The 18,559-nt window shown below is 40.2% G+C and overlaps 1 protein-coding gene across 1 annotated transcript in view; it reads left to right on the top strand.

Annotated features, from left to right (window-relative positions):
• CRYL1 (crystallin lambda 1) overlaps nt 1-18,559 on the top strand; it is a 147,409-nt gene that overhangs the window by 33,824 nt on the left and 95,026 nt on the right. Inside the window, exon 3 of the mRNA XM_059377505.1 lies at nt 15,382-15,508. Within this exon, the coding sequence (XP_059233488.1) occupies nt 15,382-15,508 (127 nt within the window). The remainder of the gene's footprint in view (nt 1-15,381; nt 15,509-18,559) is intronic.

The following is an 18,559-nucleotide window of genomic DNA, read 5'->3' as shown; positions in this document are numbered from 1 at the left end:
GTATCTTGGGGTGTTTAGAGATAAAGGAAGTTTCCAAAGGAGTTTTTGTTGACTCACAGGGTCCTGGGGGTTAGGCTAAGATTGCCTTTTGTCATTAGCAAAGTATCAACATCAAGGCAATTAGTCCCTAAAGGAAGGTCACTCTGCCTGTTTCCAGGGCTTGTCAATAGTCTGTAGATAGTAAGGAAACTGAATAATTTTTCTTCTGCCTTTGGTCCCCACATCATTGACAGTATCTGTGGTGTCGCAGAAGAGCACAGCCTCTGACCAAGTCAGGTATGAAGGTAGTTCTACCTGTGTTCCAGGGGCTGGCCTTCTCTCTGTAAGGGCCAAGTAGGAAATGTTTTAGGCTTTGAAGGTCATATGGTTTCTATAGCAGCCACTCCTTGTAGAGTGAAGCAACCACAGATAATATGTGAACAAATGGGCCCAGCTCTGTTCCAGTGAAACTTCATGAATTCACACCGAACTTTGGACTTCATATAACTTGCACATGTCACAAAATATTCTTTTTTTCCCCAACTATTTAAAAATGTAAAAGCCATTTCATCTCATAGGCCATATGAAAACAGGTGGTGGAGCAGCCTTAACCAGCGGCTACAGTTTGCTGACCTCTACTCTCTAGAATTCCCACTTCTGTTACCATTCATCTTTTATTTTGTCAAGTCAATTCTACTCTGTTGGAACCAAGAGAAAAGTCTAAGATTCCTAACTGAAAAGATCTTTGTTCTATTTCTCTGGGTTTTGTATTTCAGGCCTTATTTTTTAGGTGTATCATTTTAGTGTACCACTTTTAAAGCCCTTTCAGGCATCAGAGAGTATATGTGAAAACTGTGAGCAGGGTTTTTAATTTTTTTTAATTAAATTAAAAAAATTTTTTTTCATTGGGGCACCTGGGTGGCTGAGTCAGTTGAGTATCCGACCCTTGGTTTCACCTCAGGTCATGATCTCAGGATTTTGAGATTGAGCCCCGCTTTGGGCTCTGTGCTCAATGTGTGTCTGCTTGGGATTCTCTCCCCCTCTGCCCCTCTGTCTGCTTGTGCTTGATCTTCTCCTTCTCTCTCTAAAATAAATAAGTAAATCTTTAAAAATATATTTCATTGTTTATTTTTAAGGCCAGATAAAATACTTCCCTATTATCCTACTGCTTTGCTTAAGTTAGAGCTAATATTTCTTCATATAATTCATGCTCAATTAGATTGAACTTTTAGACGTCAGTCTGTAAGAGTTTTGAACTAAAAAAAAATTATTGCTATTAGCAGCTTTATTAAAGAAAAGCAATTTATTGAATTCTTTTGTATCCAGTCTTTAAAAAGAGTACACTCAGATCTTTTCTCAATAGCAGAAAATTTATTTTTGTAATTCACCTGCACATATGCTGAGTTAACTTAAATATGCAGAACTGGTTATACTTCCTTGGCAGGAAGTAGAGATCTTAGGGTATCTTGTGACTGACTACCTCTTTCTTCTCGAATTATTGCTAGCAAATAGCAACAGGAAAATCAGGCTGAGTCGTGTCATATTGCTCTCCTCGGGAGGACTACATTTTTGGTCTTGTCACTTAAGTAAAACCACCTGTTTCCCTTTCTTAAATCACAAGATTTTCAGATGTTCCATTCCTGTACACAGAAACCAAGTGAAGAGGATTGAGCCCAAACCTCATTTTTGTAAATACCTTTGTCAGTAAGAAGAATTCTGAGTTTCAGATTTTTTCAGTCAGGAAAGAATTATTGCTATTTCTTTCAGTAGGTAAACTGTGTCACGCTGCAGATGAACAGTGACTTTTAGCTCAAGTCAACAACATTGGTTGTAGTCCTTAGATGTCCAGGAACCAAGACTACAAAGTCCTTGACCATGTATTAGGCATAAAGTATAAGGAGAATCAACTTTATCTTTTTTGTCAAGAAGTATAAACAGTGTAACTTCTTCATTGTGTCAAAATAGTGCCCAACAGGCAGCATTTTAGGACACTGGCTTGTGGTCTTCAGTCATCACACTAGGTTGTGACCTCTATGAGGACAGAGACTGTGTATTACACTCTCAGTACCTCTCAGTATTGAAATGTTATGTGGTCTCTGTGATAGCCATTATGGCCAGAGAAAGAAGTAGCATGCACATCTCTTGTCTCCAGAAATAGATGCTAGCTCAGTAATTCCTTTTAACTGAGTCATGGGAACCTTGTCTAGAGTCTCAAAGATTAATTCTTCTTGCCATATTTTTCATAGCCTTTTTCCTGGCCATCTGTCCCACCCTGGCAGTTTGGCTCAGTTCCCAAATTCAGATCCTTCTGAACATTTTATAGTAGAAAATATGTGGTTGAAATATTACTACTTCTGCATGAAAATTCTATTTATATTAGACCTATTAAACACTATATCTTTTTCTTTTTAAAGATTTTTTTTTTATTTATTAATTTGACAGAGAAATCACAAGTAGACAGAGAGGCAGCCAGAGAGAGAGAAAGATAGGGAAGCAGGCTCCCTGCTGAACAGAGAGCCTGATGCGGGACTCGATCCCAGAACCCTGAGATCATGACCTGAGCCAAAGACAGCGGCTTAACCCACTGAGCCACCCAGGCGCCCCAAACACTATATCTTAAATGAGTAGATATAGTACATCTTGTTTCTGAAATTGTAAAAATGAACTTAAACTGGGTGAAGTTGATTTTTAAAAATATTACAACATTAGAAGATTAGAGAAATTATCACAACTCATACCATGCCAAGAGATCACAGGGAATTAAGAAAAATTAAAAAGATATCACCCAAGACTAATCTTTTTCTAATGGAGCAGTAAAATGAGAAGCTTAAAACTAAACATATTTAAATCTCAAAATAGAAGGGTAGCTTGACCTTGGAAAACCTTATTAGCAGATGCTTTACTACTTGGTTTTGGTTTTCCATTGTATGCCTTATGCTGGGCACATGTTAGGTTTCAATTAAGAATTTAAGACTATGAATATTTTAAAAATTTTTTAAAAATTTTTTGAATTATTTTTACTAACATACAATGTATTATTTGCCCCAGGGGTACAGGCCTGTGAATCATCAGGCTTACACATATGAATGTATTTTAAGAAGAAAAACAAGAATCAAGTAAAAGGTATAATATGGACTCATAGATCAGGAACTGACTTTGTAGGATTTGGATCCAGCATCGTTTCCACATAGTGACAGGGCCATCTTAGCCATTAGTAGTCCAGGGCCATCTGGCATGGACCATACTGATACCTCAGTGACGGGCCTCTACTCTGAGGCAGGGAGCAAACTGCCTTGTTTTGCATGAGTCCCAATCTGAAATCACTGTATTTTGGTAAACTTAACTCTTCTCAATTTCTCTATGGCCATCTCTTTACCACCTGTAGATGGCCATTCTGGTATGCAAATTCCCTAAACCAAATCAGCTTTCTAAATAAATTAGAAGTGAATAAGCCACCAGAACTGATCCCTGAAACCAAGTTGCTGTTCTGTCCTCCTGTCTCCCTACTGACTGAACTCCTTGTCCCTGAATTTAGGCATTTCCAGTAATTGGGCTTCTGGTGGGTATTTTTAACCTGCTACCCAGACCTCTGCACTTGCTTAAATATCTTGAATTCAGTTTTGATCTGGATTCCTTTTGGGTTGATCTGTTCTGGTTTGAAAGGGACATTTATCAGTTTTCCTATATATCTTTGGCTAGAATAGCTGACTGTAGTAGATCCCAAAATGGCCACAAATTGCTTCCATTCCTCTCTGCACACCTCTTTGCAGTATGAATTTTTTTTTTAAGATTTTGTTTACTTATTTGACACAGAGAGAGAGAGAGCACAAGCAGAGGGAGGGGCAGAGGGGAAGGGAGAAGCAGACTTTCCGCTGAATAGGGAGCCTGAATAGGGATCCCAGGACCCTGGGATCATGACCTGAGCCAAAGGCAGATGCTTAATGACTGAGCTACCCAGGTGCCCATGGCTTTGTTTCTAGGAGAAGCCTGACTCTGGGCTTGGGCACAGACTTGCACTTGCCAATGGGACAGATAGCAGATGTGATGCAAGCAGAGGCCTGGAAAGCACCTGTGTTTTTTGAGAACTTACCATCACTTGCTGTTGAGAACCCTTCCGGCCATCCTTTATCCTGTCAGTCAGTCCAGTCTGGCCATGCAGAGACATGTGGCCCAGCTGCACTAGCCAGCACTAGCCAACACCAGCACCAGCTGCTAGATAAATGAGTGAAGCCATCCTCGACAAATAATCCCTAGCTAACGTGCCATATGACTGCGGCCTCATGATGAGCCCAGCTGAGTTGCAGCCAAAATTAATAATTCTCAGGATTATGGCAATAGATTGGTAGATTACCAATATACCAAGTCCTGGTCAGGTTCCTATAGTTAGATTGCTATCCTTTACTGATTCTAGGTTCTGAGGGTTCCTAGTTATGTGTTTCTACAGCTGTCCTCTACTTAGGGAATTCCACTTCTATAGGAAGTGATGCAGAACTATCAGTCCCAGTCCCTGTCTTAAGGGAACAAACCTACATGAACTTTTTACAGGGACATAGGGTGCCCATTTGTTTACATATTACCTATGTCTGTATTCACTCTATAGTAATAGTTGCAACAGAGACCAAATGATCCACAAAGCCTAAAATATTTACTATTCCCCCACCCCCAACCATGGAAATAGATCAGCAGTGTATTTGTAATAATTAACATGTTATGACATTTCAGGAGAAGTTGAGCAGGCCTAGCCAATCTGATAGCAATTGCTTTATTATCAGGTGAAATTCGAACATAGATTGTGTAGGTTAAACTCCAAGGCTGGGGAAAATGTATGTCAGGTAGGAAAAAAAACCCCAATTATATTTCTATACATTGGCAACACATGGTTAGGAAACAGTAAATTTTGCTACAGTTACCAAAAATGTGAGCAACCTAGGTATAAATAGAAAAAGAATGTATAACAAATTCATGGAGAAATTTTTTTTTTTAAAGGTTTTATTTATTTGACAGAGAGGAATCACAAGTAGATGGAGAGGCAGGTAGAGAGAGAGAGAGAGGGAAGCAGGCTCCCCGCTGAGCAGAGAGACCGATGCGGAACTCGATCCCAGGACCCTGAGATCATGACCTGAGCCGAAGGCAGCGGCTTAACCCACTGAGCCACCCAGGCGCCCCTCATGGAGAAATTTAAAAAAATTTTTGAATGACAGGAAATAAAACTTCTGTAAATGGAGAGACATGTACCCTATTCATGAGCAGGAGCCTGTCTTTGGTAGTTTAATTAAACTCCCCTGAAGTGGGGTACAGGAAACGAGTTGACTAAACCTACCTGCACAGGAAAGTTCAGAAGGGATCTGAGATCCTGATACCAAAAGTTCACACCGATGGTGTATGGGTTCAGCGGGGTCATTCAACCTGACTTATCTGTGTGTTCACAGATTGTGCTCTCACTTGGCTGTTACTAGGGCAGTTCAAATGGTTGCTTCATTTCAGTTATTTATTTTTCTTCCCAAACAGAAATAGTATAGCTTTATCTGATTCGTAGAAGTTATATTGCTAATTGTACATTCATAAAATTGGGAGAAATCAGAATACTTTGACTGTCTCTGAATGGTGGGAATAAGAGGGACTGTTGTTGAGCATTTTGAGGATACATGCTTCTGTCATGATTCAGTATGCTTTTGTGCATGTGGACATGCACATATTAACAGTGAAGGTAGGGTTGTGAAGGCTTATGTGGTATAGGGTGTGGACTCAAGAATGTTATGAATTCTGCTTTGTCTAGTTGTGTCTCTCTGAGATTTCCAACAATGACAAACAAATGAAAGTACATGTATTAACTGGGCCAAGGCTTGATACCTGTAAATGTTAGTGAAATTGACAGACTTGAGGCTTATGCAAGCGCTCTGCTCCCCTGAATATCTCCCCACCTCCCAAGTCCCAGTGTCACCACCAGCCTGAGGGAAGAGAATTTCAGAGTGCCCAGGTGAGGAGGGGAGAAGCAGGGGCAGTGATGGCAGGACCAGTGGGGGCAATCAGATCCCTAGTAATTCTGTGGGGCAAATGGAGAGAGTTACAGTACATTTAAATTTATATACTTCACCGAGAGGGTTTCAAATTCAGGTGAGTAAGGATGCTGGTCTGGTAACCAGTGGAGGAGACAATGAAGTAGGAAGAGGTGTAGCCCTTGGCAAATTGGACCTAGCCTTTGGTGGAAGGCATTTGAGACTTTAAAAACACTGTGCTGTCAAGCAAAAGAAGTCTGGGGCCACGCTTTAATAAAAACTTTTGTATTCTATCCTTTTATCCCCACTTCAAAAACATCAGGAACGATTTTGAGGGTCTATCTACTCTCCCACTGTGGGAGATGGGCTGCACTGTTGCACATCTGTTGTCCAGTTTCACGTTGCGGTAACGGAATTCAGGATTTTTGTGGCACTTCAAGTTAATCTGCTTGTATGCAGTTAGAGTGGTGGCTGGGGGTACTCAGAAAGTCCAGGATGGGGATACCATAGCAACGGAGCTAAGGTAAGGGCCTGGAGACATCAGTGCTATCTCTAAGTATCTGTGTCTGCCTATCTCTTTTCTTTGACTCTTCAGTTTGTCCAGAAAAGAATCTGCCAGTCTCCATTTAGCATTGTTGTTGCTGATCAAAGGACAGTGTCTGGACGGATGTGGGGGGGGGGCATGGTTCTTTTTTTAGATTTTATTTATTTGAGAGAGAGAGCACACAAACCGTGGGTAGGGGCAGAGGCAGAGGGAGAAACAGACTCCCCTTGAGCAAGAAACCTGATGTGGTGCTCGATCCCAAGACCCTGAGATCATGACCCGAACCAAAGGCAGATGCTTAACTGATTGAGCCACCCAGATGCCACAGGATTTCCTTCTTTTTAAAGGCTGAATAATATTCCTTCTTGTGTATAGACCACATTTTGTTTATCCCTTCATCCACTGATGGACATTTGAGTTGCTTCTACCTTCTGGCTATTGTGAATAATGCTGCTATGAACATGGATGTATAAAGATCTCTTTATACTTTCCAATGAAAGCATTTCATGCTTTCATTTCTTCTGAATATATATCTAGAAGTGGATTGCTGGGTCTTGTGGTAAGTCCATTTTTAAAATTTTTTGAGGAACCACCATACTATTTTCCATAGCAGCTGCATGTGTTACAGTCCCAGTGGTAGTAGACAAGGATTCCAATTTCTCCGTTGTCTTTATCTTTTCAAAGTAATAAATGCTCCTTTTGAATAAAACTTCAAAAATAGAAATATGAAAAAATTAAACCACCCATATTTTGCCCTACAGGGATAATTCTTAACATTTTCTTTTCTCCAATTTTGAATAAAAATTTATAAATTAATTGAAGAGACGATGGCAATATTTTGACTTCTAGTGCTAGGCTGACCTCTAGAGGTAGAAATGGTAGGCTGCAGCCACGTACTCCTGTGTCTTGAATGAGTACATTCTTAGTTCTTAAATGGTGTAGACTGCAACGTTCTGGAATGTCTGAGCCTGCTGAAAACCCCACTAAGACCCCTTTCTTTTCCAGGTGTTTATGTGTTAAGTTCTTGAAAAATACCAATGAAAAATATTGGAACTGGTCTAACTGGGATAAAACATGGCCAAATGGCTGGTTTTGATTTATGGGCATAGTTAACTGAACTTGAGGGATTGTCTGAGTATATCTGAAAGCTCCTCCAAACGTTTCATCTGGTTTTCTCTTAGGATCCCTGCACAGTAGGGTTCTAGACATTCAGCCATGCAGCATTCCAGTTGGTAAATGTGTGATCAGGTCTCTCCCCTCATGACCATGTCTTTTCCAGGGGCAGAGAGGGCCTTGAGGCCAAACTGCTTATACAGATTCTTTGCCTAGAGTCTAATCTGCATGAGGCCATTGGTGTGGTTATTCTGGCTACTACCCTCTGTCTCTTTTTCCTTTCTTTCGCCATAGGGACAATCCCGGGAAGTCTGTAGAACACCATCTAATCAAAGAAACAGCCGCTTTTGTGGTCCCATCTATCTAACCTAATCTCATTCCCCACATTGGGAGGAAAGGCTAAAATTTGCTTTGGCTTACTAAAGTTTAAAGCAGGTGTTTTTGAGCCCATTAGCTACTCAAACATAATTCTCCCAAGGGGGAAATATGTTATCATTGTGTTTTTAGGCTATGGCATTAAAAAATCCTGTCTGCATGAAAAAGTGCTCCACCTCACTCGGCATCAGGGAAATACAAATCAAAACCACAATGAGATACCATCTCACACCAGTTAGAATGGCTAAAATTAACAAGTCAGGAAATGACAGATGCTGGCGAGGATGTGGAGAAAGGTGAACCCTCCTACACTGTTGGTGGGAATGCAAGCTGGTGCAACCACTCTGGAAAACAGCATGGAGGTTTCTCAAAAAGTTGAAAATAGAGCTACCCTACGACCCAGCAATTGCACTACTGGGTAGGGTAGGTAGGTAAATATACCCTAAAAATACAAACATAGTGATGCAGAGGGGCACGTGCACCTGAATGTTTATAGCAGCAATATCCACAATAGCCAAACTATGGAAAGAACCTAGATGACCATCAAAAGATGAATGGATAAAGAAGATGTGGTATATATATACAATGGAATACTATGCAGCCATCAAAAGAAATAAAATCTTGCCATTTGCGATGATGTGGATGGAACTAGAGGGTATTATGCTTAGCAAAATCATGTGATCTCCCTCATATGAGGAAGTGGAGATGCAACGTGGGGGGTTTTGGGGATAAGAAAAGAATAAATTAAACAAGATGGGATCAGGAGGGAGACAAACCATAAGAGACTCTTAATCTCACAAAACAAACTGAGGGTTGCTGGGGCGAGAGCGGGTAGGGAGAGGGTTGGTGGGATTATAGACATTGGGGAGGGTATGTGCTATGGTGAGTGCTGTGAAGTGTGTAAACCTGGCGATTCACCGACCTGTACCCCTGGGGCTAATAATACATTATATGTTTATAAAAAAATAAAAAAATTATAAAAAAATAAATAAAAACCCTGTCTGAATTCAGTAGAAAATAGTTGTGTGAGGTTGGTGGCTAAAAGAACTTTAATGTTTTGCTTATTTAAAAAAATGACAAGAAGCACGTATGTCAATATTGGTGGTTGCTAGTTCTCAGTAGAAATATGGGGATGTTTATTATTCTTTCTACTTTATTTTTACTTTTAAAAATAAATTGTGAAAACAAAGTCTTTCCAGAAAAGGAACAGGGGCACCATATTATGTTTCTTACTTGTTCCTCTTTAACAACAAACACACTTAATTGAATAGAAATGATTTTTTGGTTGGTAGCTGTAAACCATTCTTCAGCGATATGAACACTTTTATTCGGGTTGTATTTATGGGCAATGTGGTTAACATTTACCAGTGTTATTGATCCCTACACTTAGTTATTGCTGCAGGTCTAATTTATATAAATCATACCGTTTAAAACCAAGCAGTTTAGATACGTTATAATTTCCTTCAGCCAATAGTTTCATCTAATTTCTGAACAAAATAGATGCTAGGCCTATTCAGGTTATGAGGATAGAGGTACCCAGATTACCTCTGTCAGTGGGGATTGATTGTGAGGCTCTTCAAGGAAGCAAGGGACACTGGAAGCTATCCCTGCAGCTACATCACTGTTGCAGAAACGGGACATTGTTCAGGCGACATCTGAGCTTCTGGTAGTCAGTCAACAGCTCTGGGAACTTTCAGCAGTTTTGGGGAGGATGGTTTCCTAGCTGGTCCTTGTCTGGGGTCCTGCCTTACTAAAGCCTACCATTGCAGTGACTGTACTGTTGGATGTATGTCTATGGCTCCACCAACCCTTGACTAACCCACTTTGAGGGTCTTCATTTCAAACTGCCCAGCAGGAATCAACTAATTGATGGGCCATGTACCACGAGGCATAGGCTCCCAGTAGGCTCTGTTGGTAATGAAATCCTGAAAGGAGCTGGGGCGGGGGGTTGTTAGGTACACCAGGGCTCCCCAGATGGAAAACAGGAGCCCTGTGTCCTAAGTTCAAACTTGACAGGCTGGGACTCTGGTGTTAGGCAGCATTCATGAGGGAAGGAGTGGATGCAAACTCCTATTTTCTCCAGGAAACTGGCTACCTTGAATCTTTGGGTTTAAGCCAATAAATTGTGCCAATTAGTCCTATAAGTAAGTCCCACCAGACAGGATTTCTTTCTTTCTTTCTTTTTTTTTTTTTTTTTTACATGAGAGAGCCATCGTGGTTTAGTAGGAAGAGTGGGGAAAAAGCAGTTCTTATTCAGTATGTATAAAGGAAAGAGTCAGAAGACTGTTTTCCATCCCATACGTGGCTAATGCTTTATATCCTTGAGTGAGTCTGTAACCAGTTTGGGCCTCGATTTCTGAAGCAACAGAGTGAATAGGCTAGATTATGTAAAAAAAGAAGCATTCTTTGTGTTTTGATGCATTTCAGAAATATATTGTTTTTAAGACTAAGTTTATTGGCTTCAGGTGAATTTAGGTATTATATATGTAAATATATATAATATTTATATAACAACAATACATATAAATTATATATATAATATATATATAAAATTTCTAAGTGGGCAAAATTGGGAAACAGAAGAGTAAGACCTTACCAGTGGTAACTCTAAAAAGTTACCACTTTTTTTTTTTTTAAAGATTTTATTTATTTGTCAGAGAGAGCGAGCGAGAGCGAGCACAGGCAGACAGAGTGGAAGGCAGTCAGACGGAGAAGCAGGCTCCCTGCGGAGCAAGGAGCCCGATATGGGACTCGATCCCAGGACGCTGGGATCATGACCCGAGCCGAAGGCAGCTGCTTAACCAACTGAGCCACCCAGGCGTCCCAAAAGTTACCACTTTTTAAAAGAAAAAAGGGTTTTTTTTTTTTGCTACACATATGAACAAGAACCATGTTTAGTCAATTAGCAATTGTATGTTATAAATTCATGTGCATAGTAGACATCATATTCACATTGAATAACTCATTACTGAAATGGATATATGTTATAGTATTTCTCTTTTCTCATGAAATATAAAATGCACATGATATTTAAGAATATTAGATTTTAAAGAAATAGTCTAGAGTTTAGTTTCTGGTAATATGGCAAAGTGAGTATCCTGAAAGCCCTTTCCACTTCAAAATACTTAAAAGTATTAAGTAAATGTATAGCTTATAATGCATAGCTGAGCTGGCAAGAAAGTAATGGAAATTCTGAGAGGTCAAATTTGGGAGTGCAGATCCTAAGAGATATGTGGACATCACAGCTGCTCTAAGATATTTGCGAATCTTGCTTTGGTTCTAACATCAACCCTTAATCTGTGCAAGATGGGGTATCCAATTGTAGACCCCCAAGTGAAGCTAGTATTCAGAGGGCAATACTGCTAGTGAAAGGAGTAGTAGGACAAAATAACTAATCTGTATGTGGAGGCTTGTCTGTCTTGGCCTTGGTTCTAGGTGGAGGGGAGAAAGAGTTTCTCTGAGAATTTATAACCACAAACCACCTTTCCAAGAGTTTGGAGCCCAAATTCTTATTACCTGTGTAGTCTTTAAACCACTAATCCAAGAATTCAGATTGGTTCCTTTGTTAGTATTGCCTGCAGTGCCTATCAGAAGGAAGATGCATATCGTCTCCAGAATAATGTACCTTAAACCAGAGGATCAAGGAATTCCCACAGAATTAAGTGAACATCAGCTCACAGCTAAAAATTCCCAAATACACGAGAGACCAGGTTTTATGAGCATATTAAACCGGAAGTCAGATCTGAAGATATTTAGCATGGAATTTAGGAGATGAAAAGATGGAAAATGTGAAAAAGTAGTTATGGAATATGGAAGATACAGAGAGGATGCCCTACACATCTCATTAGAGGTCTGAAAGATTTAGAGAGAATAGGGAAGAACAATTTATGAAGATAAAATTATTGAGACTTCATTTCAGTTGAAGACATAGATCCTCATATTCTGAAAGAACAAAGTGTCCTAAGCAGGAGAAATAAAAAAGATAGCTGTATCTGTGTACATCACAGGCAAGCTACACAACACCAAGGGACATAAGAAAAGTCTTAAAAGCAGTCAGAGAGAGAAAAGACAGACTACCTATAAAAGAATGACAAATTGACGACAAACTTTTCAACAGCTAGTGGAATTCAGAATATGGTGGAAAAATACCCACAAAGTACAAAGAGCCAAACATAACCTAAGTATCTGATCTGAGGCAGCTTTAATAGATAAATCCTCTCTGTTCTGTAAGCACAATTTCAAACAGTAATTTTACAGGAATTCTGCATATATCACATATTCTATTTGTTCTGAAAGGTTTTTTTTTTTAAGGGTAGTAAGCAGAACAAAGATTCCCCCAAAGATGTCCATGTCTAATTCCCAGAACCTGGGAATATATTACCTAACAAGGCAAAAAGAGGTCATATGTGATTAAGTTAGGAATATGAATATGGGAGTTTATCCAGGTGGGCTCAATGTAATCACAGGGGTCCTTATCAGGGGAAGAGAGTCAGGAGAGCCAAAGAAGGAGGTGTGATGACCACAGAGTTTGGACTGATGAGATTGTAGATTTCTCATCTGTTGCTAAGACACCACACAATACTCTAGACAACTAATACAGACTTCTTGATGAACTGGCTAAGAAACAGACCTTGTTTTGTATGTTTTCAGTTACTAACTTTATAAACCTCTACTTTAAAGTATGTGTAATGTTTAAAAATATTTTCCAATGCTTGCTCACTGGGGGTAGTGGTCAGGGGTACTCAGTTCCCAGCATTGACTTGTGCCAAGGAGGGACTTCTGCATATGTGTCCTTAGGTTCCTCCAAAGTAAGGGAGCCATTTTCTGGCCTGACTTTAAGATATATATATATTTTAGCTAATATATTACGGATCTTCCAAATTATCTATATGACAACAATCTCAGATTCTTCCTTTCCTTTAAAAAAGTTTGGGTTCAAGTTCCATGTGTGATGATGACCTGCAGTGGTGTTTTTATCTTTGTCAACTCAGAAGCAGGAAAGACTTAGAATCTGCCTGATCATTTGTCGACTTGTTATCTTTGCCATGGAGCTTCTTTTTGCTAAGTGTGTAACCATCTGTTTGCATTTCAGCATATCTTTGTATTGTTTTTTTAAAGTAACAGTGGCAAGACAGTTTTTGTTTCTCAGTTTTTTTTTAAAGATTTTATTTATTTATTTGACAGACAGAGATCATAAGGAGGCAGAGACGCAGGCAGAGAGAGAGAGGAGGAAGCAGGCTCCCCGCTGAGCAGAGAGCCTGGGATTCTGGGACCATGATCTGAGCCGAAGGCAGAGGCTTCAACCCACTGAGCCTCCCAGGCGCCCCTCTGTTTCTCAATTTGTAGCTAAAACAAAATACAGGATGCATAGTTTTAAGAAGGAGAAAAAACCAAAAAAACAACAAAAGCACAGCCCCAAACATTTCGAGCTGGCCCAGCATTCATGGCTAGGCCATGGGATTTTCCTTTTGTACATAAACAGTCTTAAGAACTCCTCTCTGACAGAGTCACTCTTAGGCCATGACAGAATGAGACAAAGCAAAACCACATTTTGAATTTGTCTAACCATGGACAAAAATGAGATCACTGTGCAACCCACAAATACTGAGCAGCTTTGTCTTGGCTAAAATGAATGACTGCTACTTCTTCATCCCTGACAGCTTTATCTTCAGTCTAGTCTTTCCTCCAAACATTTATATTTATTGAGATATTCAGTGTTCAAGTTTCCTTCTCTTTCTACAGCATCCAATCCAGTAAACTCAGACCCTCAGATTGTCTTCCAAATCACCCAACCAAAGCTCAAATCCTGCTATAGGTTCCCGCTGACACTCTCTTACTAATACCCTACAGTTCCCCCTACTGGGCATTTTCCCTCAATGCAGCGAGTAACAAACCTGACTTGTTACACTGTAGGTTTATTCCTGATAGTCTTTGGCTGAAGACACTGACAGCTTAAAGATTAAAACCGTGAAGATGAAATGATGTAAAAATTATTTGACTCACTGGCAGAAATCCACAGAATCTTTTGGAAAGCATAAACGTGTTTGTATATGTTGTATGTGTTTGTATTTATTTACTATGTTGTGAATTATAAGCAGGACTGACTCCATAATTTGTGAGGCCAAGTGCAAATGAAAATGTGGGGCCCTTTGCTTGATATTCATTAAGCATTTTGAAACTGTGACTGCAGAGCATTAAACCCAGTGAGACCGTGCTTCTGAGCTCGGGTCTCTGTGACTACATGAGTGATGCCCTGTGAAGCCCCTAGTCCAGACGGTGAGATACTTTCTTTCAATCCTGTTCCCTCGGGATTGATGGAAGTAGGTGAAGAACTACTACTTTCTAATCTCACCTCCTCTTGGCCTTGCCTCATCTCTTAAAAAAAAAAAATCTAATTGTGGTAAAATACAACATCAAAGTTACTATCTTAATAATTTTTGGGAATACAGTTTAGTGATATCAAGTGTATTCTCACTGTTGTACAACCATCTATCTCCAAAAGGTCATCTTGTGAAACTGAAACTGTCCCCATTAAACCACAGGTACCCTACTCCAGCCCTGGCAGCCACCATTCTACTTCCTGCCTCTGAATTTCGCTATTCTAGGTACCTCATATAAATGGAATCATACAGTATTTGTCTCTTTGTGACTGGCTGATTTCACTTGGTGTCATGTCCTCGAGGTTCATCCATGCTGCAGATTTTCCTGCCCCCCCCCCCTTAAAAAAGATTATTTATTTATTTATTTATTTGAGGTCGGGGAGAGAGCGCATGAGCAGGGGGGAGGAAAAGAGAGAGGGAGGAGCAGACTCCCTGCTGAGCAGAGAGCCTCTGATGCAGGGCTCTATCTGAGGACCCTGAAATTATGACCTGATCCCAAGGCAGATGCTTAACCAGCTGAGCCACCAAGGTATCCAATTTCCTGCCTTTTGAAGGCTGAAGAACATTCTATTGAATTCCATTGCATGTATGTACCACATTTGTTTTCATCCATATATGGACTTCTGGATTGTTTCATCTTTTGGCTGTTGTGAACAATGCTTCTGTGAACATGAAGACACAAATGCCTATTTGAGTATCTGCTTTCACGTTGTGGGGATATTGACAGAATTGGAATTGCTAGATCATATGGTAGTTAGTTCTCTTTTTGACTTTTTGAGAAACCATCAAACTGTTTGCTGCAGTGACTTCCCCTTTTACATTTCCACGACATTGTACATCCTTATTAACTCTTGTTTTATTTTCTATTTTTAAATCCTAATGGGTGTAAAGTGGTATATCGTTGTGGTTTTGATTTGCATTTCCCTACTGATTTGCGTTTACCTTTGTTTTTAAATTTGCTTTAGAATACTCACAGGGTCACTCTTCTTTCTAGAAAAGAGATGAAGTTTCTGGAGCAGTCAGGTTCTCTGAAAGGCTCCCTGGGTGCTGAAGAACAGCTGTCACTCATCAGTGGGTGTTTGAATATTCAAGAGGCAGTAGAGGGCGCCATGCACATTCAGGTGAGTTGATATTACTCTCAAGTCTCTAAGGACTTGAAGAGATTGTCTCCAACCTCCTTGGAAGAACGTGGGGTTGCGGGGAGAGCAGGGGGTCGGGGAGAGATAAAGGGCAGTGCAAGGTGTGGGTATCTTGTACACTGAAGGTCAGGGTTGTGTTTTATGTGATAGGAAGCATTGTTTCAAAACATCTCCTATAACATCTCATCAAACTACTGTGATTAGATATTGTTTTTCAGAGGTATTAGAATTTTGAACAGAAATAGGTTTTCTGGACAGCTAACACTTTCACTTTATGTTTCTGTTGAATGAGAGATTATATTCCTGTTCTCATATGTAATTGTAAAAACTTAAACCATCTGAAATACACACTTTCATCTCTCGTAACATTTGCACTTAACTTTTCCAACAACTTTACTTAGAAAAAGAACTCCTTGGGGCACTGTTGGCACAGCAGGGAACGCTGCAGGCAGGCTCTCCAGGGGCTGTGCTGGCAACTGGTTGCCTGCCCACTCAGGACCCATCCCTCCTGAAGCTCCTGTGTCTATAGACAGCATGTAAGAACCCAGATGTATAAACTTGTCTTTTAAAAATATTGCACTTACTGCTGAAAGGTTTAAGTGGATTTACCAAAAACTGAAAGAAGCGTCACTCCTGATACCCTTCTTATATTTTGTGAGGCTTTGCATTTCTGTTGACTCAGTGTTGCACATTTCATGTGGTTTCTGTGATGACATTCTCACCAATGATCTGGGGGCAAACCCAAAAGACTAAGTGTGTTTTATGGTCAGCAGCTGCACTGCAATTGAGGTCCAATACAGTTAATCAAGGTTCTCAGTCTTTGTAGCTCTAAAAGTTCTCTAGTCCATTTAACAAACACATGTCCAACAGAGTGTAAGAAGAGGAATGGATACATAAGATATGTCAATTCCATCTGTCTTTTGAGTATTTTCACCCCTGTCTCTCATTTGGAGAAGGCTGTATATAACTGGGGAGTCCTATAAGGGATCAGAAAGCTCCCACCGGAGCTTTCCAGTGCTGTCTCTTCCCACCCTCGTGGTGCTACTGGGTGCTGTCAGGGAGGGACTTGCTTCTGGGGAGCACAGAAGCCTTGCAGCCATTCCAGTGTGAGCTCAGCAGAGAAGGTTCTTCACAGGCACTTTGTTTCTAAGGAAAGTGTATGCTTCTTATGCTGCTCCTGCTGGCGGAAGGAAAAACAGTTTGTTTTGTGGCTCCTGACATTAGAAAGGGCCTGTGGAAGCTTCCTGCCATGGAGGTGGTGGTTGAGGACACAGACTTTTAGTCAAGTGGACTTTGCACTAAGCAGCTGTGTGTCCTTGTGAGTTTAACTTTTAAGCCCCACTTTCTTATCTGGACATTGGGCATAATAAAGTGCACTGGATGGTTGTGAAGCGAACCATACAAGCTTACATCTAAGGTCACCCTCCTTGAAGGCAAGCTCCGTTTTTCCAATGAGAAGATTAAAAAAAATTATTTTGGGGGTCAATTTGTTATATACTATTTATATGATACATATAAAATACTATAATCACATGATGTGATCTGAAATAAGAATATGTTACACATTACTGAAATATTTCTACTTTCCCACTTCACAAAGCACTTCTTTTAAAAAAATTAAAGTTTTATTTCTCTATTTGAGAAAGAGCATGAGAAGAGGGAGGGCCAGAGGGAAAAGACAAGCAGACTCCCCGCTGGGCGCAGAGCCAGATGGGGCCACGTGACTGGCTGGGTGCCAGCTCAGTGAGGGACTCCACGCAGGGCTTGATCCAGGATCCTGGCATCATGACATCATGACCGGAGCTGAAGTCAGACGTTTAACCAACTAAGCCACCCAGGCGATCCAAAGCACTTCTGTTCAAACTCTTAATAGGTGTCTCTGACTCCGGTGTCTTTGTCTTCAGTAGTGATGTTTTTGAGGCTCCTTTCCAGGCAGAGTTTTCCAGAGCACATCACTGTTGCTTTCCTAAGATGTTGCTGTGCAGAGCCTTTTTAACCCACATATGACGTGACATTAGAAGTTTTATCTCCAGCTTCAACTACTAATTCTCAAACCTTCGGGTGTTTTTTTCTCTCTGCAGTGTTGCACTTGTGGTTCCTCAACATAACAACTGGCTATGTTACTTTTTTTGTTTTAAAATTATCTTTATAAAGTTTATTTCTGAATTTCCCCACACTAGCAATTGCTAAATCATGCCCTAGGGATAATTCAAATGTCTGTGTTCAATTTCTTTGTCTCCTGGTCCCATTTGAAAAACTGGGTTTTATCAGATGATTTCTATGCTAGCATCATTGAATTAGTTCAGAAGAATGTGTCTTCCCCAAACAGTATATTATTTCTTAAAAAATGGAGATCCCTTCATAATAGAACTGTATAATGACTTCAATATAAGGCAAGTCTTTTATGGGATGATTTTTGGGAAATATGTTAAGTTATGATGCATGAAAATGCTTAACCACAGCACTTGGCACAATAGAAAATGCCTAAAAAATTGATAAGTAATTTTGTAATGTGACCATTTGTATACAAATTTGATAATAAATGATATGGGGTAATATATGTTGTTCCATGCAAAGTATTGAAAACTGCCCTTTAAGGTCTGTCTTTATTTTATAGATTGAATGTATTTACATGACATTTACATGTCGAGCAGCATCTATTATGCACAACAACACTAAGTGAGGCAGTGTAGGGAGAGGAATATAGAAAAGATGATGTAAACTCTACTAGGTTTATTTCCTATGAGAGATTACGTTCTTCAGAAATTACTTGTACCTTTAGTCCCACAAAGATTAATGGAGAGGTGCACAGATCCGACCAGAGGCCTTGGGAAGTTTTGATGAAGATAGGATTTGAGAGCCTGCTCTGGCCTTTGACAAGTGGATTTTGGGGGCTGAGGAGGGGACAGTGTCTCAGAAAGAGATGAAAAGAGGATGAGAGGTGCCTGTGAGTTTGTCTGAAGCAACCAGAGTAGAATGGTGAGGCTGAGTCATAGGAGAGGTGGAAAAAGCCTGGAAGTAGAAGCTGAGTGG

The sequence above is a fragment of the Mustela nigripes genome, chromosome 15 (genome assembly GCF_022355385.1).
Source record: "Mustela nigripes isolate SB6536 chromosome 15, MUSNIG.SB6536, whole genome shotgun sequence".
NCBI classification, from domain to species: domain Eukaryota; kingdom Metazoa; phylum Chordata; class Mammalia; order Carnivora; family Mustelidae; genus Mustela; species Mustela nigripes.
This window is presented reverse-complemented; position numbering and strand designations above follow the sequence as displayed.